Raw genomic sequence first — 24,203 nt, 5'->3', positions numbered from 1 at the left:
TGTGCTCCCCCAACACTTCCTGCCCAGTGCTGTGATTTCTGCATTTCTAAGGTGAGCCTGGCACCAAGAGACACCCGATCTAGAGTTCCATCAGGGTTCTGCCATTTCACGTCCTATCTCTGTGACCACGGGTAAACCTCACCCCTTCTAAGTCCATATTCTCTCCTCTCTGAATTACTGGCACCAGGAGTACTGGCTTGGGTGGCAGTGAGGATGAGATGCCATCACAGGCACCGCTGCCTAGATGTGCAATGATGCATCAGCTCCATTCACTGAATACTGGGGACCTACCAGGTGCCGGTGGGGAGAGGGTGACCTCGGGCCAGGCTGTTCAGGAAGAGCTGAGGAGCTACTGCCCGGACAGCTGCTGGGAGACTGAGCCTGGCTCTGGGCTGATGAGGAATGAGAAAGAAAGAGCAGCGATGCAAAAGGGTGGCGCTGTTTTAATCAAGTCTCATTACAGAGGCGGAGTTAGGAATGAGTCCCACCAGCTTCCATATGCGGGGGCAACCCTTCTCACAAGGCCCTGCCGTAACACTCAGCCACGGCACCAATGTGTGGCTCAGGGCAAGAAACAGCAGGTGGGGCTCCGCACAGGAACCCCGGACTGCCCAACACTGTCTGCTCGGAGTCCCTCCCAACTCTAACAAGCTTGGGTTGGGGCTCCCCATGTCAGGCACCCTCCTGCCCCACTGCTGAGGTCCCCAACAGGCCACACCTATGTTGGAAACTTTCTTCTACCTGGCCGGCCAGAAAGGTAGCAAAGAGAGATGACGACTCAGGGAATGATGGGCTGTTCAGAAACGGCCAGGAAACCACTTTCCCAATCATCCTGGCTGTACCAGCCATGGGCTAACGAGCTCCGCAAGGAAGTCCCAGTGGCTCTGGGATCCTGAAGTCCCCAAATGGGAACCTAGGCTGAAAGAAGCAAGGCTGTGGCAGCATCCAGAGGGCGACCTCAGGTTTTGTTCCTGACGATGAAAGGTGGCCCCAGAGGCTCAGGTGTGCTCAGTGGGGCCGGGGCCACCGGCATGGGAATGGGCAGGGGCTGCTGCCTGCAGGGGGCCAGTACTGTGCTCCGGGGACACCAGCAGAGGGGCCGAGAGACCATCAGCAGAGTCTGTGTCGAGGTCCAGCCTCCCGTAAGCTTCACACAGAGGCAGGTCATTAGCTTCGCAAAGGCTTGAGCTTTTCCACCACCAGAAACCCCAGGGAGACAGGAGCAGGCAGAGAGGAAAGCAGGGGAGGGGAAAGCAAGACAGAAGCAGAGTTAAGAAAACATGACCATACCCAGACCTGCCTTTCCCCTTTTCTACTCCTGCTCCAGCTGGCCTGAGTCGGCAGGCCTGGCAGAGAGAGGGGCCGGTGGTGAGAGCCACCCGAGCATCCTTTTTTTTTTTTGAGATGGGCTTTCGCTCTTGTTACCCAGGCTGGAGTGCAATGGCGCAGTCTCGGCTCACCGCCACCTCCACCTCCTGGGTTCAGGCAATTCTCCTGCCTCAGCCTCCTGAGTACCTGGGATTACAGGCACGTGCCACCATGCCCAGCTAATTTTTTGTATTTTTAGTAGAGACGGGGTTTCACCATGTTGACCAGGATGGTCTCGATCTCTGGACCTCGTGATCCACCCGCCTCAGCCGCCCAAAGTGCTGGGATTACAGGCGTGAGCCACCGCGCCCGGCCCCGAGCTTCCTTAAAGGAAGAAGCCACCCTGGCACAGCCACCAACAGCTGTGTGACCTCAGCAGGCTCTTCCTGCCCAGCCTCCACATGGGCCTGTCCTAATCCCTGCCTCCCAGCTGGTGCTGGTCCCCTCCTCTTGCAGGAAGCTGTCAGCCTGGCAGCCCTCCCTCCTGCCCGACTGCAGAAACCAGGGTCACTACACTGCAGAGAGCTCTCTGAGGGCGGACTCTGTCTTCTTTCTGAGTCTGTCCCTGTCTGACACAGCCTGAAGGTGGCGAAGTTGGTAACACAGGCCTTGGCACTTCCCTGTAGCTCCAACAGCCAGGTGGCCTCTGGCAGGCGTCCCCACTTTTAACATGGGGAATCCTCAGGGCGGCCAGGATACAGGTGAAGGGCACAGCTAGCCCTTCCGATGCCCGCAGCTGTAATGGCCCACGCCCACCTCCTTCTAACCTGCAGGCAGGGGCGCTGGCTTTCCCACGTCCTGCCTCCCTTGCTCCTGCCCTTGTTCACTCTCAGAACCGTCCTGGGCACAGAGTAGCATCCCGAGGAGAGTGGAGGAGGAGAGGCAGAGCCAGAAAGAGGAAATAGCGGCGGGTGGGCAGGCAGGCACGGAGGGGCAGCTCATGCGGGGCGGGGTGGGGAGCGTAGCACCCTCTGGGGCACCAGCAGGCAGGGACAGAGGAAACTCTTCCCAGCCCTGGCTGTTTAAAGGCAATGTACAGAGGAATGGCAACTGCCTCTGCCACAGGAGCTGTGTGAGGCCCCCGGGGGCGCTGGTGTGGACAGGATGCTTGCGGGAGGGGACACGAGCTGGCCTGGAAGCCCCTCTGGATGAAGCCGAGGGACTATTGGGGAGGGCGTGGGAAGCCTGGCACATCTGTCCTGCGTTTGCACCCTACTCTGCTGCAGGGCTGTGGGCAGGTTCCCTCCCTCCCCACCCCAAGGCAAGGCAGGCTGAATTTTGGCCTCACAGCTGCTCTGTCCAGGGGCCCTCAGGGATAGTGGCTGCCCCAAGAGACAAACAGAACAGTTGTGGATGGACACGCCCAGAGGGGTCTGACACACCCCAGGACCCCTCTCGGCCACCCTGCTGTGTAGGAAATGCTGTCTCCCGTCTGCAGAGTTAATGAGTACTGGGGACCAAAGATTCCCCCCACAACGCCCTGGAAAACTCTAGAACTGCTGCAGCCAGGCAGTGCCACTGAGCCCAGGGCAGGGAAACCAAGCCCCAGGCCACACTGGCTCTAGATTTCTGTGGCTCCCAGCGTGGCCAGTGGGCAGAAAGGGGCATTTTCAGTCCACCACCAGGAATGAAAGTTTTGTCCAGGAGAAGGCACAAGATGGACACGGACTCGGCATCTGCTGGACTGAATCTCAATTGTCTAAGCTAACGGGGGCAGAGAGGAAGGCCTCCCTGTCTCAGCATAAGATTCCCCCTAGGTAAAAAACACGTGGACTCTGATTTCTCAGACCCTGCCAGCTGAAAAGGTTCAGGTTTCTGGCTTCTTACGCGGCCCCAAGAGGGTCAGGATGATGGATTTTGACCCTTCTGCATCCCTGGGGCCCGGCATGGGCCTGGCACGTGGGCCGGCTCCAGCTCCGTGGATAAGGCTGAGTGGGTCAGAAATCGGAACTCCAACAGCTTTCAAGGCCATTCCCTGCCTGGGCTTCGCCCCCCACAGTCACATGACTCCACACTGGGGTTTGGTGACATCCCCATGGAACTGAATCCCTGATGCCCTGGACATAGGTATGGACTTGAGTGCCCAGGAGGGGCTGGCCCAGCCTTGGTCAAAATCTCTGAATATGGATTCAGATGCTAACAGGCGCAGCACTGGCCCAGAGGCACTGCCCGAGGAGGGAGGCTCTCAGGAAGAGACCCTGCAGGGGATGCCAGCCGGGCCCTCCCTTCTCCAGACTCAGCCTGTCCAACTGGCATTGAGTCCTGAGGCTTTCATCACACCGCACTGTGGGAAAGGCCCAGGGCCCTGGCAGATGCTCGTGAATTGTCTGTCGATCAAACTCTCTGGCCAGGAGCTCTGCTCTGAAACCCAGGCACGGCTCCACTGCCAAGAGCAGCAAGGATTTGAAAAAGCAGAAGGCCCTTGAGAGTCAGGCCAGCCTTGCCTGCTGGCCAGGCCCAGGTAGGCAGGCTCCCACTCTCCACAGGGAGTCCGGCACTATTTGTACCTGGACGAGTAATACTCCTCCTCCAGCTCGTAGAGGTCAATGGAGATCTCGTCCCGCAGCGTGATGAGCTTCCGGTCGCACTCCTCCTGCAGCGCACGCAGCTGCTGGTTGCGCTGGTCGATGGCCTCGTTCACGGAGGGGAAGTCGTTGAGGATCAGGAACTGCTTGAGGTCGGACACCAGCTTCATCAGGGACTCACCGGCTCGGACCTGTGGCCATGAGAACCAGGGTGGGCACAGGGTGAGGGGGGGGGCAGCGGCCCTGCCCGAAGGTGGCTGATGCTGGGCAAGTTATGGCCTCTCTGGGAGCCTCTGCTTCATTACAAAGTGGGACTCTATCCCTGACCTCCACAGGTTCATTTGTGAGAATTAAGTGAGAAAACTGGGATGTCAGTTCCGGAGGGCAGCCCTCCCCTCCTCTCAGCCTCTGGCTTCCATTCTTGCAGGACCGGCCTCCAGTCCACTTATGCAGGTGCACACTCCGCTCATTACGAACGCAAACCCCACAGATAAAGCTGCAATCCCTCTTGCCTCCTGCCCCCGGGCAGGGGTAGCACAGCTGCCAGCTGGGCAGGGATCCTGGGAGACCTTTTCCCACCCATTTTCTGCCTTGGACATGAAGCTGCAGGAATATCTGCTTGCTGTGTTTCTCCTGTGGTCCGAAAGAATCCAATGGTGCCTACGGTTCCGTTCGGCTGTTTGCCTTTGCACTCCCAACTGACCTTAGGAACCTCATGAGTCAGCAGAAGGGCTGCCCTCTTCCTGGCACCTGTTCAGCTATAGGATGGCATGGCTGGCTGGCTGCCAGCCTTCCTCCAGGTGCCCCACGTACGGACAGTCTCCCCCACCTCATTCTTTAGAGCATGTCTACATTTGCCTCCATCTGCTCCTTCTCGGGGGAAGAGCAGACCAGCCTCAGAGCACCCTAGCCCTCCACCCAGGAAACCCCAGCGGGGACTGATCCTCCTGGAGCCTGGGCTGTGCCCTCCACCCTGGCCACTCACGATGTTGGCAGCTCGCACGTGCATCTCGTAATTGTCCTGTTCACCTTGAGTGGCCCGTGACACCTGTGTCTCGTCCTCAATCTGGGGGCAAACAAGAAAACCTAGAATCAACCCAGCCACGGTGTCCCACCCCTGGCTCGGCCCAGCCCAGCTGATGGTAACTGTCATCTCTGCCCAGGATGCCCACACTAGGCACGACCTGTTTGTGGTGCCTTCTACAGACCTGAGTGCTGTCAGCCAAAGCCCTGGCAAGGTTCAATTCCACCCTCTCTTGTTCTGGCAATGGCAGACAACAGGCACCTTGCTCAAGAAACACGGAGGCCGACCCACACAGCTGCCGTGCTTGGTGCAGGGAGGGGGGTCTTAGCTGGGCCGGGTCTTTCTGGGCTGTGGGAACCCTGTTTGGTAGGAACTGTCCTCACTTGCTTGGTATTTGGTAAACTGTTAGATGGATGAATGAAGGGATGATGTATTTTTTCTTTCAGTGACCATTTCCTGATCACTTCCCAGGTGCCAGGCACTGTGTCACATGTTTGACCACCATTAGCCCATGACATTCTCACAGTAGCCTGGCCTGCCACCCCTGGTTTCTAAGTGGGCAAGGGAGGCTGGGACAACCGGTGCAGTCAAGGCATCTCAGAGAGTGAACAGAGGGGCCAGGAGCACAGCCAGTGCATTCGGCTAACCTGGATGGGGCTTCCCAGTGGGCTTTTTGAGGGCTCAGCTCGGGGTGGGTGTCAGGTACCCTCAGTAGTTAAGAGCCAGACCTTGTGGGTTCTAATCCTGGCTCAGCCAGTTAGCTGAGTGAGCTTGGGCAAGTCAATAAGTCTCCTGGGCCTGGGTTTCCTCCTAAACTGGAGAGGACAGTGATGCCCACCTCAGAGTCCCCATGAAGATTTAGCGGAATGGGCACAGACAGCCACACAACGTGGCTTGACACATGGCGAGCACAAAGTACACGCTGGCTTCCAGGCTTACCATCAGTGCTTACCCAGCCTGCCAGCTCTGCAGCAGCCAGAAGGGATACAGCCCAATGTGGTGCAGCTGCAACCATCAGCAGGCTTGCAGGCCCAGTGCTGACCACTCCACCTGCCCGGAGGTGCCGGGGCTTCTCCCCTCAGCCTGCCTGTCTCCTGCTCACTGGCTCTGTGCCAAGCCCCCAGGCACCAATGCACTAAAAAATGAAATCTCCAAACCCACATGGACGCGGGGCCCCGGCGGTCCAGCAAGAGTCCCCCGCACTGCTTTGCCAGAATGTGCCATTACCTGGTTGATTTATCTGCTGCTGACCGGCTCTCTGTGCGCTGAGTGCTTCCTGCCTGGAATACCATTCACTCACACTGCTCCTCCCCTGGCCTCTCCTGTCTCCACCCCTCCGCAGACCCTGCTCTCCTTTGTGCCCCCCCCACCCCACCTTGGCAGTCTTGATGATCTCGGTGAAGTTGTCCATGATGGACTTGATGTCATCCTTCAGCCGCTTGTTGTAAGACTGCAGCAGTGTCTCCTTGCTCTGGGGCAGGGCTCTCTGCTGGGCCATGGCAGAGCCTCAGGCGGCCCAGGGGCAGAGACCTGGACCTAGAGTGCAGGACAGACCCCTGAGTGCAGGCAGAGCCCTCAGCCACCCTCTATGCCCCCGGCTTAGCAGAACACCCAGATTTCCGGGAATTCCCTTTCTGCCAAATAAAGTTAATCACTGAAACACAGATGAACTCATTCCATCAGCAGGCACCGCAGTGGTGCCGGGACTCTCCTGTGGTCCCACCTCTGCCAGAGCAAGCAAGCTCATCCTAGAACTCCTGGCCAGCCCTCCAAGCCCTGTCTAGGGCTCCAATCCATACTTCACGTTCAGGCCCACAGCGTGTCCTAGGAAGGCTTGCAAGCTCAACTCCAGCTCCCTGGCCCTGGTCCTGGCCTAAATTCTCAGCCCGCTGCTACCCTCGCCACACCCTCCCATCTGAGGAGTCCTTCCAATCCGACCCCTCTGCACCGCCTGCATCCACTCTTTCATTCCACTCCCACTCGGGCTCCTGACCTCATCTCTGCACTGCGCCCAGCTCCCTCCAGTTTCTGCGCGGCAGGGAAGAGGTCCTAAAAAAGTGGTCATTCTGGCCGGGCACGCGGTGGCTCTCGCCTGTAATCCTAGCACTTTGGGAGGCCGAGGCGGGCGGATCACCTGAGAAGTAAGAAGTTCGAGACCAGCCTGACCAACACGGCGAAACCCCGTCTGTAGCAAAAATACGAAAATTAGCCAGGCGTAGTGGCGGGCGTATGTAATCCCAGCAACTCGTAGGCTGAGACAAGAGAATCGCTTGAACCCGGAAGGCTGAGGCTGCAGAGTCGAGGTCGCGCCACTGCACTCCAGCCTGGGTGACAGAGCGAGACTCTTGTCTCAAAAAGAAAAAAAAAGTGTTCATTCCACTCCTTCGCTTAACAGCCCTCCCGGCTCCTCGGTACGCCGGGACGCGCACCTCTCGGCCTCTGCCCTGCAGCCGCACTGGGTGGCCTCGGCGCTGGACCTGCCTGGCCCTTGGGCAGGGTCTTTGCGCACCGTGCTCGGGGAGGGCCTGGGGCCCCCTCGGTTCGGGGCCTGGCGCGAGGCCGAGCGGACTACTGGACGGACTCGCGTTATTCGCGCCCATATTTGGCGGGATGGGGTAAGTAAGTCACGCGTCCTAAAGTGAACCCTGACCCCAGCCCCCACGGCCCACCCACCCTCACCTCGGTCCCCACCCTCCATCTCTGTCCTTACCCCCCATCTCCGTCCCCACCCCCACCACACCCTCACCCTCAACCCAGCGCCCACGCACCAGACGCCGCGTCCGCGGTGTCGGCCCGGGGCGGGGTGGACAAGTGCCTCCGGGACCCGCACTTTCCCCCGCCTCTCCCCGGGCCGGGCCCGCCCGCCGCAGTTTCTCAGCCCGGACAGAGTCTTCCCGGTGGCTCCTCAGTCGGAAAACCCAGTCAGCCGTGGTAGCTTCTCCGCCCCGCGTTGATTTTTAGGTTTATAGGAGTCCTGTTGCTTTAAATCTGACATCCCGCGCCGGCATCAACTCTCGCGATCTGCCAGGCGGCATATTTATTACCCACAATTCCCTTTCCTTTCTTTGTCTTCCCGCTGCCCGGAATGGTGAGTAAGTTTCTTTTTGCGACAGTGTAACCGGGTCCCGAGTTTATCCGCTGCCATACTCCTCCAGGCGCGGCCTCACAGGGCCTCCTGCCCCGCCTAGCTCTAGGAGAGCCGTACCCAGTGTGGCACGGAAACACTGAGACGGACTACAGCCCTGGGCGGCCGGAAGCGGGATGCGTTGTTCCAATGCCGCTAGGCTGGAGGAGGAGGGCCGGGAGCGCGGCGGTGCGGGGCTCGGACGTGGCGGAGGCTCTCGGAGCAGTAGCGAGCGGCGCCTGGTTTTCTGAGGGCCGCCCCAGAGGCTTTGTCCGACGAGTTCCGAGCCCGCACCTGCTGCTTCTGGAGCCTGCGGGGACGCGGCTCAGGCGCCCTGAGTCCCGTCCGGGGCGTCTCCTGGGTAGGCGACGCGAAGAGAGCGTGGCATCGGCCTTAGCCGGGCTCCGGCCACTCGGGCTTCCGTGGGCTGCGTGCTCGTGCGGCTGACGGGGGACGCTCCTGTCGAGTCTTGGAGAGGACGTTCCCGGCATCCAAGGCCGTAGCTGCATAGTTTGGGATGGCGCCCGGGGGGCTTCAAAACGCAGCTCGCCGGCCTGGTCCGGCAGGGGCCGTCGGCGCCCCTTGTTTTGAAGGAGCCAATCTGAGATCTCCCGACGAAGGAGGCGGCTGTTTAACCGGGATTTTCTTTCTGTGCAGCCGGAAGGAAAGACCAAGGGGAAGAAGGTGGCTCCGGCCCCTGCTGTCATGGAGCAGGAGGCCGAGAAAGTGGCGAATCCCGTGTTTCATTTGAAAGGCCGAAGAATTTTGGCATTGGTGAGCAACAAACGGTAGAATGAAACGGTCTGTGTTTTTCCCCGAGGAAAAGTGGTAATGGGGTTGAATCGGATCTTGTAGGTTTTAATGGGTGTGACGTGGTGTCAGTCCTCAACTTGTGTCCCTTGGAGACGGGCAGTGATGGTGCCTGTCTCTTGCTTTCATTGGGAGTTGCTGAGTGAGCGTTCGGCTGAATAGGGAAGTGGCCTTGGATTCATCTTAGCCATCAGAAAACAAGTGCAGCAGTGTTGTCCCAGTGAGGCCCTCGGACTGCAATTCTGCTGTACTTGGTGGCCCCTTGGCTTCTTGTTAGGAAAGGCATCGTGCTCTCGCTCGCGTTCTCGGGTGCTTGGGTGCAGATGATGTAAGAGAATATTTGCTATCTGAAAGATGCTGATGACGTTTTAAACCACCAAGATCGCTGATGCACCCACACCCTTCTGAGTGACCCCAGATATGAACTTGACACGGAAATGGAGCCTCACTCGGTCGATGTCGCCCTTTATTTCTCAGGCCACGACAGCCAACCGAAAAGAGACCTCACCGGATTTGTGAAATGGCCCCTCTGTGTCAGGCTGCAGCGGCAAAGAACCATGCTTTATAAGCGGCTGAAAGTGCCTCCTGCCATTAACCAGTTCACCCAGGCCCTGGACCGCCAAACAGGTGAGGTTGTGTGGCGTGGAAAGGAGTTTTTCAGGCAGAGACTCGACTCTGACCGTTCTGTATCTGAGGCTTCCGGGGTTGGGGGCAGCTTTTGAGGTGTATGAGTTTATTAAAGTCAATGATGACTGACTTCATCCGGAATCTGAGGGTGAATGGCCTTCAGTTTCTTTGTCATTACATTGTAGTCCTTATATACAGGGATGTAGAGTTTCTATTCAGTGATAAGGAGTAGAACCTTGACTACAAGCCTGAACTGAAGAGTGTTTTCCCAGCTATTGAGGTGCTGAAGCTGGCCCAGAAGTATAGGCCAGAGAGGCAGCAAGAGAAGCAGCAGAGGCTGTTGGCCCCGGCCGAGAAGAAAGCTGCTGGCAAAGGGGACATCCCCACTAAGAGACCACCTGTCCTTTGAGCAGGTGAGTAGACCCCACCCTAGGGTGAACACTGGGGGCCAGCTGTTGCAGTGATGTAGAATTTCTTCACCTGAAATGACTGAAGAGTAAAAGCGAGCTTTTTAACAGAGTCAGCACCTGGGCCCAGCAGCTTCTAGTGACCGGAGCAGGCCTGGTGAATGGTCACACTGATTGTGTGTTCTAGGAGTTAACACCGTCACTGCCTTGGTGGAGAGAAAGAAAGCTGAGCTGGTGGTGATTGCTCACGACACGGATCCCATTGAGGTGTGTTTGCCTGTTGACTGCTAATCCAAGGGCTTCTGTCAGTACTGGGAAGAGTAGGCCTAATGACGAGTCAGTGTTGAGACCGAAGTGGGTGGGGACAGTACTGACAAGGGATGCAGCTCAACGCGTCGCTCTTGCAATGATGTGAATCTCTCACTGAATTTAACCTTAAAGTGGGAATCCAGAGCTTTTTAACCCTGAGCAGTTGCTGCCGAGCTAGCTTTGAAATGTACTGCTTTTGGTCCAAATACGCTCTTCAGCTAATGCTTTCTTCCAGCTGGTTGTCTTCTTGCCTTCCCTCTGTCGGAAAATGGGAGTCCCTTACTGTATCATCAAGGGGAAGGCAAGACGGACGTCTAGTCCACAGGAAGACCTGCACGACTGTGGCATTCACCCGGGTTAATGGGTAAGTACACAGCCTGGCCCCAGACTTCCCCAGTGCATTTAATCCAAGCCTCACAGTTGTTTTCCTTAAAGGCCAATCTTTTACCTTTAAGAAATACATTTGGCATTTGGCTGGGCGTGGTGGCTCAGGCCTGTAATCCAGGGACTTTAGAGGCCAAGGCGGGCGGATCACCTGAGGTCAGGGTTCAAGACCAGCCTGACCAACATGGTGAAACCGTCTTATTAAAAAAAATACATTTATCTGAACTTTTGCCAATGATGGTTAAGAATTTCTTCACCTGAATAAACCATGTGGTCACATCGCATCTGAGGCAAAGACTGTCGAGCTAAAAATGAAGAAACTTAGACATTCTAAAAGGGAAACTGAGAGGCCAGAAACCCCCTATTGTTTTCCCTCCTGCCATGTTAGGGAAGACAAAGGCACTTTGGCTAAGCTAGTGGAAGCTACCAGGAGAAACTGCAGTGACAGATACGAGGAGGTAAGAGCAGCTTCATACAAAATATCCTGCTAATCATCTTTCCAAACAACTGGCTGGCTTAACGTATGAGCAGTTCCATCTGGCGATCAGCTTGGAACAGCCAAACACAACAACGCAACTAACAACCCTGAAAATCTCGGAGAACAAGAGGCTAAGCTGACTCCCTCTTTTTGTCTTTTCAGATAACGCCTCAGTGGGGAGGCAATGTCCTGGGTCCCAGGTCTGGCTCACATCGCCAAGCCTGGAAAAAGCAAGGGTGGAAGAACTTGAAACATCCATTATAGTTTTCTGTAAATAAAAGTAATTTAAGTGATACAAATTTTCCTTCAGCCAGTGTCTGTCGGTATCTTGGGTTGAATCTTACTTGGGGTTAGCAAGTATCTTTTTTTTTTTTTTTTTTTTTTTTAAGAGAAGGACCCTCACTGTCTTCCAGGCTGGAGTGCAGAGGTGTGATCTCAGCAACCTTTGCCTCCCACATTCAGGATACTCTGGTGCCTTAGCCTCCTAAGTGGCTGGAATTACAGGCCCACAGCTGGCTGATTTTTGTGTTTTGGGTAGAGAAGGGGTTTGGAATGTTAGGCTGCCTCAGCTCTTGACCTCAAGTGAGCCGCTGCACCCAGCCCTTCTTTCTCACCCTTATACATTCTTAACCAGGCATTTTGTTCCTTAGAGATGTAATTTTTGTGTTAAGTTTTGGGAAAGGTCTTTGAACTGACTGAAACAGAGTCAGGATTTTATGATCAACCAGCCATGAGCTCATGCAAGGTAGAAGGCCCAGAACTTTTATTTATCCCAAGAGCACATGATCCCGCATAAAGGTAGTTTCAAATACATCATTATTCAGGGATAGGGCTTTAGCAGCTGGTCTCACGCACCAGGTGTTCCACGTACAAACTTCTTAAACCACAGGTATGATGTAGCTGCAGAGTCCATACCTGGGGTTGAAAGAGCCAGTGTTAGTGGGCTGCTGGGCTGAAGGGGAGGGAGCCAGGGGACCGCCTGGGACTCCCTAGGTTACGATGTACTGCAGATGCTCATTCCTCAGAGTGACTCTGGTTTGCCCTCCAATGGGTCCTCCTGGGACTGTGCTTTCTGCAGAGACAGTGGACTCAAGTTCACCCTCTGCTGCCTGCCAGCCTCTGCACTACTTCCTAGTGGCTGTCGTTTTAATGGGAAATCCTGTGTGGCCTTTACCTTGGCCTTGACCCCTCAGTACTTGCCTAGCTAGGTTCCCTTTGCTGAGTTGCCACCTCCCCCATAGACACATGCGACAACGGATGCCACAGCAGGGACTGGGTAATGAGGGTTAGGAGGAGGAAGGACAGTCTTCACAAAAGCTATTTGTTCTAGGGTGAGCTGGTCACAACATACTGAAGTCAGCATCAATGAAGATGGGCTCTGCGCCTGTGATTCTGGCCATAGCCTCCAGGTCCCGGTAATGCCAGTGGTTCCTTTCTGGACTGCTCTCAGGGACAAAAGGCTTCCTGGTTTCTGTCAGCCTCACCGTCCCAATGAGGTCCACTTCTCCCTCAATCTATAAAGGAAGGTGAGAGACCATGGAGCCTGGCTGACTCCCAGATCCTTCCCTAAAGCAGGAAGGGTCCATGTCCCTTACCTGGCCTTTCTGCCGGGTTTCAGGATTCACTTTCTTCCTGGGAACAAACCCTCTATTTACCAGGATGGTGATTCTAGAGTAACGAAAGTGCTGTTTAGGTGGGGAGGGTCTCTGAATAAGAGCTGTCACGGTTACTCAGGCACCCATAGGAACAACTATAGATAGCACTAAGGAAGGCTTTTAAAACAGGACTGGCTCAGTGGAGCCCTGGCAGTGCCACACAAAGTCTTCCTCTCTTGAGGCCCTTTAAGCTTCCCTGCCACCTCACCACTTTTCACCAATGTGGCTTTCCTCTCTATCTGCTGCTTTCTTTCTGCTCTCCCACTGCAACATGTAACTGGCGACCAACACTGCCATGCCAGAGTTGAGACCCCACACCTCTCCCCTGAACTAGCAATGGCTGCCTCCAATCCCTCATAGAGGGGGCAGCGTGAGGAGAAGCCCTGGCACCGCAGCCTGTTGGGAGACGGAGCATTTTGGACTGAACCATCCCGGGCCTGAAACCGGAACCCATGGGCTGACAAGAGCCCCAGGTATTTTCATTTGAATATTAATCCTCCAGTTCCTCAGTGAGTCACACAGGTGCTCCTGTACCTGTCATTTGCTTTGCCTGGAATGTTATTCCCATCTCTTAACTCCCAAATGGCCCCCTAGGGAGGCATTCTCAACTCCACTCCCTCAAGGTAGGGCTGGGATCCTTTCTCTTGAGTTGCCAACCTCCACTGAGCCCCGCCCTCCCGGACAGGGTCTGCTGTGCGCTGAGGGAGGACTTCGGGCTGCTGGGGAGAGGGTGGCATCACTGCCAGCCCAAGCTGCCTTTGAGAGGTCATGCCAAGCTGACTGCAGCAGGGCTCGCCTTGGGCCTGCTCAGTGCCCTCCTAGCCATGGCTTCCCAGGCCTGACTGGATCTGGGATGAGTGGTCAAGGCCCAGCAGACCTGCACCATCTTCTCATCTCCCAGCTGCAGCCCTGCCCCACCACCCTCTGGATCACAGGGGCTGGGAAATTCAGCTGTTATCCCCACCAACCAAACACATTCTCCCATCCATGGCCCCTCAGTGGGTGAAGGCTAAGCCCCAGGGAAGGATAGATTATCACTGTCAGAGGCAATTGAACTAGAGCGACTCCATGTGGAATAGGGGCTGGGTCACATGAGGCTGAGACTTACCGGGCTGCATTCTCAGGAGCTTAGGCATCGTTAGTCACAGGGTAAGACAGGAGGTTGGCAGAACTGGTATCACAAGATACAAGTCACCGACACAGCTTTGATAAAACGGAATGCAGTGAAGAAGCCCACCGAAAACCAGCAAAACCCAGATGGCAACAAAACTGACTTCCAGTGGTCCACACTGCTCATTATGCGCTAATTATAATGCTTTAGCTGCTGAAAGACATTCCCACCTGCGCCATGACAGTTTACAAATGCCATGGCAACGTCCAGAAGTTAGACTCTATGTCTAAAAGGGAGAGGGACCCAGTTAAGGGAAATCCCCTCCCCTTTCTTGGGAAACTCTCAACAGTCCACCTGTTGTTTGCTATATAATCAAATAACCAAAAATATACTCAGTCGAAATCTAAGAACCCTGTCACGGGGTCTGGATTGGGACTCCTTTCAGGTAACACTACTAGGTACAGGGAGCCCCCACATCCAGGGACAAGTGGGACAGAAACCCAAGCACCAGCAGCTGGTCCAGCCAGGCTCCTGTGTGCACTCTTTGGTCCAGGTCATTTGGTTTACCAGGCCTGAGAGCCCCACACCTGAAGTGTTAGTGCAGCCCCAACACTGCAGCCCAGCCTAACCACTGCAGCCCATGGACACCACTGCAGCCCAGCCTAACCACTGCAGCCCATGGACACCACTGCAGCCCAGCCTAACCACTGCAGCCCATGGACACCACTGCAGCCCAGCCTAACCACTGCAGCCCAGGGACACCACTAGAGCCCAGGGACATCACTGTAGCTCAGCCCAACCACTGCAGCCCAGGGACACCCCTGCAGCCCAGCCCAACCACTGCAGCCCAGGGACACCCCTGCAGCCCAGCCCAACCACTGCAGCCCAGGGACATCACTGCAGCCCAGCCTAACCATTGTAGCACAGGGACACCACTGCAGCCCAGCCCAAGCACTGTAGCCCAGGGACACCACTGCGGCCCAGCCCAACCACTGCAGCCCAGGGACACCCCTGCAGCCCAGCCCAACCACTGCAGCCCAGCCCAACCATTGTAGCACAGGGACACCACTGCAGCCCAGCCCAAGCACTGTAGCCCAGGGACACCACTGCAGCCCAGCCCAACCACTGCAGCCCAGGGACACCCCTGCAGCCCAGCCCAACCACTGCAGCCCAGGGACATCACTGCAGCCCAGCCCAACCACTGCAGCCCAGGGACACCACTGCAGCCCAGGGACACCACTGCAGCCTGGGGATACCACAGCAGCCCAGCCCCAACTCTGTAGCCCATGCCCTGCAGTTGTCATCCCTGCTAGTTCTGTGGGTAGCAGAGAGAAAACTCTGGAAAGTGCTGGACACATGGGAGGCCCTGAAAGAATGGTGGCTGCCACTGTGAGCTCTGTTTCTGTGGTGCTTACAGACAGATGGGTCCTTTGCAGATTTTCATTCCAAAACTAAGCTCCCATCACCCAGTCCTGTCCTCCCCACTGGCAGAGCTTGTTTCTGGATCCAAGCTCTCTCCTGTGCACCAAATCTGGTGGCCTTGAGTCCCAGCTCTGCCTTGCACAGGGACTTTTCGAAGCCCTATCTGCCCTGTTGTGAGATGGGGTCACCCAGCTGCCCCCCAGGGGGTGGTGTTGCTGATGGAATAGGTGAGGATACGTGCCAAGAGCTTCACATGGCCTGGCTTTCCCAGGCTGGGCGTGCCCCGCTGATCCTCAGTTTCTTCACATGGACAGTGGCTGATGCCGACCACCCACACTTGGTTTGCCCCAGAGCCAAGGCGAGCTCCTTGAGGACAGGGATCTGGCCCCCACACAGGGCCCCCCAAAATCTGCTTGACGAGTGCCAGGCAGTTCTGGAAGGCCGGGCATGTTCTCAGGGCTCTCTGGGGTTGGGTGGGCCTGGACTATAACGGCCTCTGCCCATGGTCTTTCTAGAGGCTTCCCCAAGTGCCAGAGCTGCCCTGGAGGGCCAGGGTTATCAGAAAGCCCAAAGGGAGAACATCAGAGAGACACTGGCACATCCAAGAAGTCCAGGGCCTGGGGTACACCAAGGGGTAACTCTGTGCTGTGAAAGGCAGGCCTGGCCAGGAGAGGGGGTGGGCCTGTGGAGGAGGCGGGGATCTCCTGGGGCTCTTCTGAGGAAGCCCCCAATCTCCCACTGTGTTCTGCTCTCCTGGGCGGGCAGGTGTCAGGATGGCGCCTGGTTTTTGGCAGAAGCCCCGCCCATGGTGTGCACTTTGGATATCTGTGTGTTGGGTCCGTGCTCTGCAGCCTCAGCAGGTGCTGTGATGGGGAATGGTGGGGCAGGGACCTGGCCAGCTCCTTGTCTTAGCTGCCTTCACACCATGGGGTTTGCTTTGCACATCACATCCCTGTGAACCTACAGGGACGATTAGTTTGCTGGTTTGTGGCAGAGTGTTCTTTTTGTTCTTAAAAATGGGATTTAGTGGATTTTTAGCTTCCCAGGTTTCATCTGAACCAGTGACTTGGAATTTAAGACAGTGGCTACATGCTTTTGGCTGAGTTTGGGATTTGTGATCCAAAAGAGTTCTTGGTTCATTTTGTTATATGACTCAAATATGACATGATTTTTAGTGCCTTTTAAAAAATATAATGAGGCAGTGGCTGCATCAACATTAACCAAGACTGGGGCAATGTTTAAGGAAGGAGCAGAATCACTGGAGAGTGCCCTTCTTGTTGCTGGGAGACTCCCAGCCCCCTCGGGCCTGAAGAGGAGATGTGGCAGTGCCAGGAAGCAGGCATGGAGAGCAGAAAACTGATTTCTGCTACAATCAATACTCTGGCAGTCTGCTGACCTCCTTGACTGAGGAATGTGGCCATGGACTCTTCTGTGACGTTACCGTGATAGTGTAAGACTAAAAATTCCAGGCCCATAAGAGTAGTCTTTCGGCTTCTAGTACCTGCCTCCATCAGCTCTTCACAGTTGCCGGGCTGATACCTCCCAAAATACCAGATTGATGGATCATGAATACAGAAGATACAGATTCCTATACTTCTTCAAGAACTGCTTTCCAATTCCTTAATAATTTCAAATATAATTACCGGAAATACTAATGATCCAGGCTTAGAATCAAAACATCTAATGGAGGGTGAGAAGATCGTTACTTTAGATACAGCTACTGAAATTGAAGGCTTATCGACTGGTTGCAAGGTTTATGCAAATATCAGTGAAGATACTTATGACATAATGATTCCTGTCAAAGATGACCCTGATCAAGGGGAGGCCAGCCTTGAGAATGAAATTCCAAAAACATCTGGCAGCGAGATGGCAAACAAACATATGAAAGTAAAACAGGATGATCACTGAGTTCAGAGTAGATGGAAGGGTCAATTGATTATATCTCTATTGTAAGCAAAAAGTCGAATGTCTGACAAGCTTGCAGAGACATTTTCACGTTCATTCTTGGGAGAAGTATCTGTGCTATTATTGTGAGAAGGTATTTCCTCTTACAGAAAGATCGCACAAAGCATGAAGTTCATCACACAGGGGAGCGAAGATATCAGCGTTTGGCCTGTGGCAAACCTTTCATCAACTCTCTGTTCATATCGTCACATAAAAAGTCAGTTCATAGTCAAGATCCTTCTGGGACTTTTATCGTTCACATCCATCCTGGTCTTTACAGATCAGACAATGTGCATATCTTTCTGATAGATCAAGCACTATGGCGGCAGTGAAGGCGTACGGTTTTGGGTAAAAGGTTGACACCTGAGAAGAACCTCCAGTAGGGACCAACACATCTACTCAGAAGAAGCCAATGACCTGGGAAGATATTTTTATTCAGCAGGAAAACGATTCCATTTTTAACCAGAATGTAAAGATGGCAGTACTGAGACTGAATTTATAAAACCAGAATCTTAAGAAACTCCTTTGAAATACTAGAAAGTTTCATTTTGGATGATGAGGCAGGGGTTTCAGAAGGTCGGTAAAACAAATTAAGGTGTGAACAAGTTAATTTGATCTGCCACATTATCTGAAGGTAGTGAAGTGGGATTATTTGTTGATAATTTTTAGAAGCAAATTTTTCTGAAAGTTTGAGTAGAGGTGAGACCCTCCCCTCCACTCACTAAGTATCTGCTTATGTAATAAGCTTCCAGCTCATTTAAAAGAGGCAAAAATAAAAAGCTTGGAGAGAGAGTTTTTCTGAATAGAATTTGAAGCAGTCTCAATGTTCTCTGAACATAACTGGAATTATTAGCATCCCCTAGTACCTCTTAGAGCTTCCCCTTCCATGTTAGCACTTTACTGCTGAATTCTCTATTTTCTTAACATTGAGACAATAAATGTGTGCTTTGTCTTGTACATGGCATGAAGAGTAAATAAGAAGTTTTAGGGTTGTTCTGGAAAATGTCAGAATAAGTCTCCACGTGGATTGCATATTCTGCTAGTCCAAGTGGACAGCAACTTCCTGCTCTACCCTCCCTCCCTGAAAATAGCCATGCAGACAAGTCTCTCATATGAAGAACCTTCTTCAGAAGGTTTAGCTGAATAGAATTAATCCTTGCTTTCATTGCCATCATCTGTAAAAATACTTTGGTGGCTAGACCGCTCTATACCTGTGCAATATGGTCTCTGTGGGCAAAAAACAAATCTCCACAATGCAGACAGGAGGATGTGAAAAGTTCTGTTGCACGTATTTTTAATTCTGTGGCTGTCACTTGATAGATAGTAGAATTGAATGGAGATTTCCTTTTTGCTTTGTAGGGTTAAAAATATTCCCATGAAAATTTCAGATTTTGAATCTGAAAGCCAGCAAATCAATCTTTATGTATAAATCCTTGTAAATGATAGATCCCATAAGTGAGACTTTTACATATTTTGAGTGGGAGGTTACTGGCACATTTTTTTTTTTTTTGAGACGGAGTCTTGCTCTGTCACCAGGCTGGAGTGCAGTGGTGCAATCTCAGCTCACTGCAACCTCCGCCTCCTGGGTTCAATCAATTCTTCTGTCTCCGCCTCCTGAGTAGCTGGGACTACAGGCATGCGCCACCACGCCCGGGTAATTTTTTTGTATTTTTAGTAGAGATGGGGTTTCACCGTGTTGGCCAGGATGGTCTCGATCTCTTGACCTCGTGATCCACCCGCCTCAGCCTCCCAAAGTGCTGGGAGCCGCCGTGCCTGGCTTGAAATATACTTTAAATGATTATTATGATTTTGGTGGTAATGATCCCCTCACAAAATCACTATGAAGAAATAGTGCCACATTTCCCCGCATTGTACCAAAAAGATAAAGATGGTAAACATTGATCAAGGTATTTTGTATCGTCAAGGCATGCATATTCTAAAGAGTTAAATGCCAACTCAACAGCACCGGCCGGCTTCCTGGCTGGTCAACCATGTGAAACCTTGTTCATTTCTCTCAATACTGTCATACTCATGTGTCTACAATCTTCTCTGTCATGACTGTAACTTCCATGTTTCATTAACCATTGCCTGATATTAGTTCTTAGAGCTTCTTATGGCAAAAATAAAATAATGTAATTCTGAAAAATAGAAATAAATAAATAATAAAAATATAACAAACTGGAGGACTGCATGATGTCCTACAGAGTGATGGTTGAAAGCTTGGGCTTTGGAACCAGCAGCTGGCCTTGAAATTGCAGCTTTGCTGCTGCCTGGGGCACTGGACCTTCTCAGCCTCGCTTTCCTCCTGTGTCAGCTGGAGGTGGTGACTTGGGCTCCCGCTCAGGGATCGAAAGAGGTTCTGCAGCCTCTGGAGCTGCCACTTAGCACGTCATCACTGGGTCCGCTGTTCTCGGTACCTGCCTGGGCAGAGGTTTCTGTGGCTTCTCAACAGAGGTGTTGGTCTCGGGTGAACGCTGTAACAATCACCATCCCTTGAGGTGCCTGTTTCCTGCTCTGTTTTTATTTAAATATCTGTGCAAGTGTTGAACGGGAAAAATGAACTGCAGTATTTGGAATGAAAATGAATTAGGCTAAGTATTCCTGATTAAAAAGGAAAAAAAACTTTTAGGTGTAGGGGAAGCTGTGCAGGATTGTTCTAGAGGTCAACAGCATGTCTCGGGGGTTTGGTGTACAGGTTATTTAGTCACCCAGGTAATAAGCATAGTGGCCAATAGGTATTTTTTTTGTCCTCTCCCTCCTCCCACCTCCAAGTAGGACCCGGTATCTGTTGTTCTCTTCTTTGTGTCCAAGCATTCCTGATTAATGAGTCCAAAGAAATAGTGAAGACGAAGTGAAACTAGCCTGTTCTCTTTCCTGCTACGCTCTCCCCCACTCCCCTCTACTCCAGGAAACAACGGTTTTAACCTTGGCTGCACATTATAGTCACCTGGGGTGCTTTTATAATTTCTTTGCCAGGCTCCACACTTGAACAGTGTGATTTAATTGCCTGGCCCAGGCATCGGTATTTTTTTTTTAAGAGATGGGGTTTTGCTCTGTTGCTCAGGCTAGAATGTAGTGGCTAATTCGTAGTGCACTATATAGCCTTGAACTCAGTGGGCTCAAGAGATCCTCCCACCCCAACCTCTTGAGTAGCTGAGACTGTAGGTATGCACTACCATGCCTGGCTAATTTTAAAAAAGTTTTTGTGAGATGGAGTCTCACTGTGTTGCCCAGGCTGGTCTCTAACTTCTGGGCTCAAGTGATCCTCCTGCCTCAGCCTCCCAAAGTGCTGGGAATATAGGTGTGAGCCATGGCACCCATCTGGCATCAGTGTCTTTTGAAGTTCCCCCAGTGGGTTCTACAGAGCAGCCCAAGTTGACAACGATTGCCCTGGAATCACCATCTTCACTCACATTTAATTTCTACAATAACTGTAATCGGAAAGATGTAGAGAAGCAGCATCTGGCCACGAGAAATAGGAAATGGTCAACTCATGTCCATACAAATCACAACAGGCACCTCCCCCTGTAAGCAGCAGGCCTCTGGGAAGGTTCTAGAAAGAATTGGACCCCATGTTTGAAGCTTTGCTTCTGAGCAACGGCCTGGCTGGGGTGTCCCTGCTCCCTGGGTAGTCACTGAACTTCACACACTGCTTCCCAGCTACACTTTCCTCCTTCACGCTTCCTTCTTGCCTGACTGGACTCCAATGGGGAAGACTCTTTTCTTTCATGATTAAAAGAGAAATAATGGGAGAAAAATAAAGTCATATAGAAGCAGATAGGCCAGGTGCAGTGGCTTATGCCTGTAATTTCAGCACGTTGGGAGGCTGAGGTGGGTGGATTATTGGAGCTTAGGAGTTTGAGGCCAACCTGGGAACATGGCGATACCCCATCTCTACAAACAATGCAAGTAAAAAAAATTAGCCAGATGTGGTGGTGCGCACCTGAGGTGGGAGGATCATTTGAGCCTGAGAGTTCAAGGCTGCAGTGAGCCATGATCAGGCCACTGCATTCCAGCCTGGGGAACAAAGCCAGACCATGTATTAAAAAAAAAAAAAAAGGAGATGAGCAGAAAGTAACCACCCACCCCACCCCGCCAAAAGCTCCTCTGCCTGAGACAGTAGGTGGGGGGAGCTTCGCACCCTGGAGTCACAAGTCCCAGGCTCCTGTCCCACTCCGCCACTGGCTGTCTCTGCTCTCTAACCCCAATCCTGAATTTCCTTGCCTGTAAAATGGAGAGGACAGCAGAGCCTGCCCCTGGGCCTGGGAATAAGTAGGGGACCTTTAGTGGCAGGTGGGGCGGGGCAGAAGTGCTGCGTACTGTTTTCACATGTGCAACTGTAAAATGGTTTTTAAAAACACGAAATGTGTCATTCTATGCACACCATTTTGCTTTCCCGACTTTGTGCCATGGCTGAGTTTGCCAGACAAGCAACCCCCAGTCCGCGCAGTGGGCTCCAGAGAGGACAGCCTCAGAGTTTCAGATGGCTGGGCTCAGGGATAGCCCTGGTGTTCTGGACAACTCATGTCTCATACAAATCACAATTACGTCCCTTGTAAGCAGCAGGCCTCTGGGAAGATTCTAGAAAGAATGAGTCCCTGTTTCTGGAGCTGTGCTTCCGAGCAACTGTCTGGCTGGGCAGGAGGGGAGGGGAGGGAAGGGGACCTGAAGTCCTCGGGACTCTTCTCCCCGCGGGAAGAGTCAGCTCAGGTCCTGAGCTGGGAATCCCTGATCCGTAAAGGAGAGTAACAGAACTTTCAGCGATGTGGGAGGATGATGAAAGGGGCTCCAGGCAGCAGCCCCGTTGAGTCAAGGGGGAGTGACATTTTATCCACAGGAGGCCCGAAGTGCAAGGTCCCATCATGCTTCCGTCTGGCTTTCCCATCGTTTGCTCCGTGTGCCTTTAACTCCTGCCCTTTCAGAGTCCTGGTGCTGTAAGCAGCACTGCTCCAGGGTAAGGGTGAGTGAGTACTCACCCATTGGTGAGTATGGCAGTCACTGAGCCTCGGGGGCACGGAAAGCACCACTGGGATTTCTACTCGCTGAGCTGGGCAGGTCTTTCCTCTGCCCAGAGCGCTGCCCTCCCTACAGAGGGCTTTGGGAAAGGTGGGTTGGCTCTTATGGCTGTTGCTGTGTCTGGGGAATTTGGGGGAGACCAATGGCAGTGGGAGGGAGAGAAAGTACCATGCACTGAAGAACGTGCCCAACCCCCAACGGCAGACCCAGGGTGCTCAGAAGAGGACCACTGGGAAGACCGCGGATTAACATTCTAGATCTGTCTCACTGGGTGACTGGGGAGAAAAGGCCTCCTAGCCCGCTGGTCCTTGAGCACAGGCGCACTTCGCGTTGGAGCCCATTTAGAATAAATATTCAGGCCTGTGCGGTGGCTCACGCCTGTAATTCCAGCGCTTTGGGAGGCAGAGGCGGGTGGATAACCTGAGGTCAGGCGTTCAAGACCAGCCTGACCAACATGGAGACACCCGTCTCTACTAAAAATACCAACTTAGCTGGACATGGTGGCGCATGCCTGTAATCCCAGCAACTCGGGAGGCTGAGGCAGGAGAATAGCTTGAACCCGGGAGGTGGGAGGTTGCGGTGAACCGAGATTGCGCCATTGCACTCCAGCCTGGGTAACAAGAGGGAAACAACGTCTCAAAAAGAAAACAATAAACATTTAAACCCTTAGAGCCCACTGGTTGGCTCAGGACCATTCACCTTGGCTAAGAAACTAACCACATAGCCTTAAAGCTGGGTGGAAGCTCAGGTAGGTAGTCAGGGTCCCCGGGTCAGCCTGTCTGCCCAGCCCCAGGCAGCTTCCCGGATTCTTAAAGACTCCGGGAATTCTTTAAGACTTCCCGCCGCACCTCCGGGACCCGCCCACCGGCCTAGCTCTGACCTCGCCCCCTCCGACCCTCCACACAGCCTTGACCCTACCCCCGCTGGCCCCGCCCCGACCCCGCCCACCCCGCCCCTCAACACAGCCTTGACGCTGGCCCCGCCCCTACCACGCCCACTCCGCCCCTCAACACAGCCTTGACCCGGCTCCACTGTCTCCGCCCCAACCACGCCCGTTTCGCCCACCTCCGCTCCGCTGAGCTCAGCCCCTGTGGGACTGGACCTCCCCGGTCTCCCTCTATCCTCCCCCACCACCCTGCCCTTTCTAACTGAGAGGTTAGGGCTCTAGATGGGGCGGGGGTTCATTAGATATAAGCCAGGCCCTGCTAGTCACCTGGAGACCGTGGACAGCCGCCCTTCACCCTGACAGAGCCACCCTGCCAAAAACTGGCCAGGCCTGGAGGCGGGGACCAGAGGGCTGAGTTTGGAGTCGCTGTTCCCCATGCCTAGGGTTCTTCCCCCAATCCTGGGGCTGGCTCTGCTGGGACGCATTCTCTCATCTGTCTCTCTTTTGTTGTCGCTCAAAAATGCTGCTGTTTTTCTCATGGTTAATGCTCTTAAGAAGTAGTGCCCGGCGGGAAGGCTCACACCTGTAATCCCAACACTTTGGGAGGTCGAGGCGGGAGGATCACTTGAGCCCAGGAGTTCGAGACCAGCCTGGGCAACAAAGTGAGACCCCTGTCTCCGTAAACAAATGAACAAATAGTAAGAACTTGATAAAGGTATGAAGAAGAAATTAGAGATCACTGTGAATTATTTCCACAGCTGACATTTTGGCACATTTTCCCAGGCTGCGTGAGGCCCGGGCTGAATGTGTACTTTTACATCTTGTTTTCTTTATTAGCATCATTTCACAGCATTTTCTGAGATGAATACAAACTGAAAACATTCTTCGGAACACCTGCATAAATCCTTCTTTTCATACATGACCCTGTGACAGGCAGACTGGGCTTTGAATTAAAAAAAGAAGAAAAAGGCTGGGCGCGGTGGCTCACGCCTGTAATCCCAGCACTTTGGGAGGCCGAGGCAGGTGGATCACGAGGTCGAGAGATAGAGACCATCCTGGTCAACATGGTGAAACCCCGTCTCTACTAAAAATACAAAAAATTAGCTGGGCACA

The 24,203-nt window shown here is 53.6% G+C and overlaps 2 protein-coding genes, 1 long non-coding RNA gene, 3 other non-coding genes and 2 pseudogenes across 11 annotated transcripts; 6 read left to right on the top strand and 2 right to left on the bottom strand.

Annotated features, from left to right (window-relative positions):
• Positions 1-423: 423 nt before the first annotated feature.
• LOC118142782 (mediator of RNA polymerase II transcription subunit 22) lies at positions 424-7,891 on the bottom strand. Of its 6 annotated transcripts, none has more exons than XM_078330837.1 (6): positions 7,686-7,891; positions 6,911-7,102; positions 6,293-6,453; positions 4,879-4,959; positions 3,876-4,084; positions 424-1,188 (listed from the first exon to the last, which is right to left on the bottom strand). In XM_078330837.1, exons 3-6 carry the CDS (start codon positions 6,413-6,415, stop codon positions 999-1,001), a joined length of 603 nt encoding a protein of 200 aa, XP_078186963.1. In that variant the 5' UTR covers positions 6,416-6,453; positions 6,911-7,102; positions 7,686-7,891; the 3' UTR covers positions 424-998. The 6 variants fall into 6 exon arrangements, with proteins under 6 accessions (XP_078186963.1, XP_078186960.1, XP_054093625.1 ...); XM_078330834.1 differs by having other exon boundaries at positions 6,911-7,051; XM_054237650.2 differs by lacking the exon at positions 6,293-6,453.
• On the top strand, positions 7,528-11,355 carry LOC100413736 (large ribosomal subunit protein eL8). The gene is given in 13 exon segments (XM_078346237.1): positions 7,528-7,532; positions 7,675-7,838; positions 8,073-8,463; positions 8,635-8,788; positions 8,791-8,815; positions 9,329-9,478; positions 9,751-9,891; positions 10,073-10,152; positions 10,430-10,500; positions 10,502-10,558; positions 10,967-11,036; positions 11,219-11,267; positions 11,270-11,355. Coding segments are annotated over 13 exon segments (1,422 nt in total). The 3' UTR covers positions 11,335-11,355.
• Positions 9,170-9,244, top strand: LOC118148360 (small nucleolar RNA SNORD24). Its single transcript, XR_004735156.1, has one exon. It is a non-coding gene; the product is annotated as a small nucleolar RNA SNORD24 (small nucleolar RNA).
• LOC118148330 (small nucleolar RNA SNORD36) lies at positions 9,934-10,003 on the top strand. The gene has a single exon (XR_004735103.1). It is a non-coding gene; the product is annotated as a small nucleolar RNA SNORD36 (small nucleolar RNA).
• LOC118148327 (small nucleolar RNA SNORD36) lies at positions 10,287-10,358 on the top strand. Its single transcript, XR_004735100.1, has one exon. It is a non-coding gene; the product is annotated as a small nucleolar RNA SNORD36 (small nucleolar RNA).
• LOC118148335 (small nucleolar RNA SNORD36) lies at positions 10,807-10,873 on the top strand (annotated as a pseudogene).
• A 687-nt stretch (positions 11,356-12,042) lies between the features above and the next one.
• On the bottom strand, positions 12,043-12,701 carry LOC100413375 (uncharacterized). The gene is made up of 3 exons (XR_013519890.1): positions 12,652-12,701; positions 12,408-12,570; positions 12,043-12,128 (listed from the first exon to the last, which is right to left on the bottom strand). It is a non-coding gene; the product is annotated as an uncharacterized LOC100413375 (long non-coding RNA).
• Positions 12,702-15,422: 2,721 nt separating this feature from the next.
• On the top strand, positions 15,423-17,830 carry LOC144578719 (transcriptional regulator Kaiso-like; annotated as a pseudogene).
• Positions 17,831-24,203: the final 6,373 nt, after the last annotated feature.

The sequence above is a fragment of the Callithrix jacchus genome, chromosome 1 (genome assembly GCF_049354715.1).
Source record: "Callithrix jacchus isolate 240 chromosome 1, calJac240_pri, whole genome shotgun sequence".
In the NCBI taxonomy this organism is placed as follows: Eukaryota; Metazoa; Chordata; class Mammalia; order Primates; family Cebidae; genus Callithrix; species Callithrix jacchus.
The sequence above is the reverse complement of the archived record's forward strand: the minus strand, read 5'-3'. Positions and strand labels throughout refer to the sequence as shown.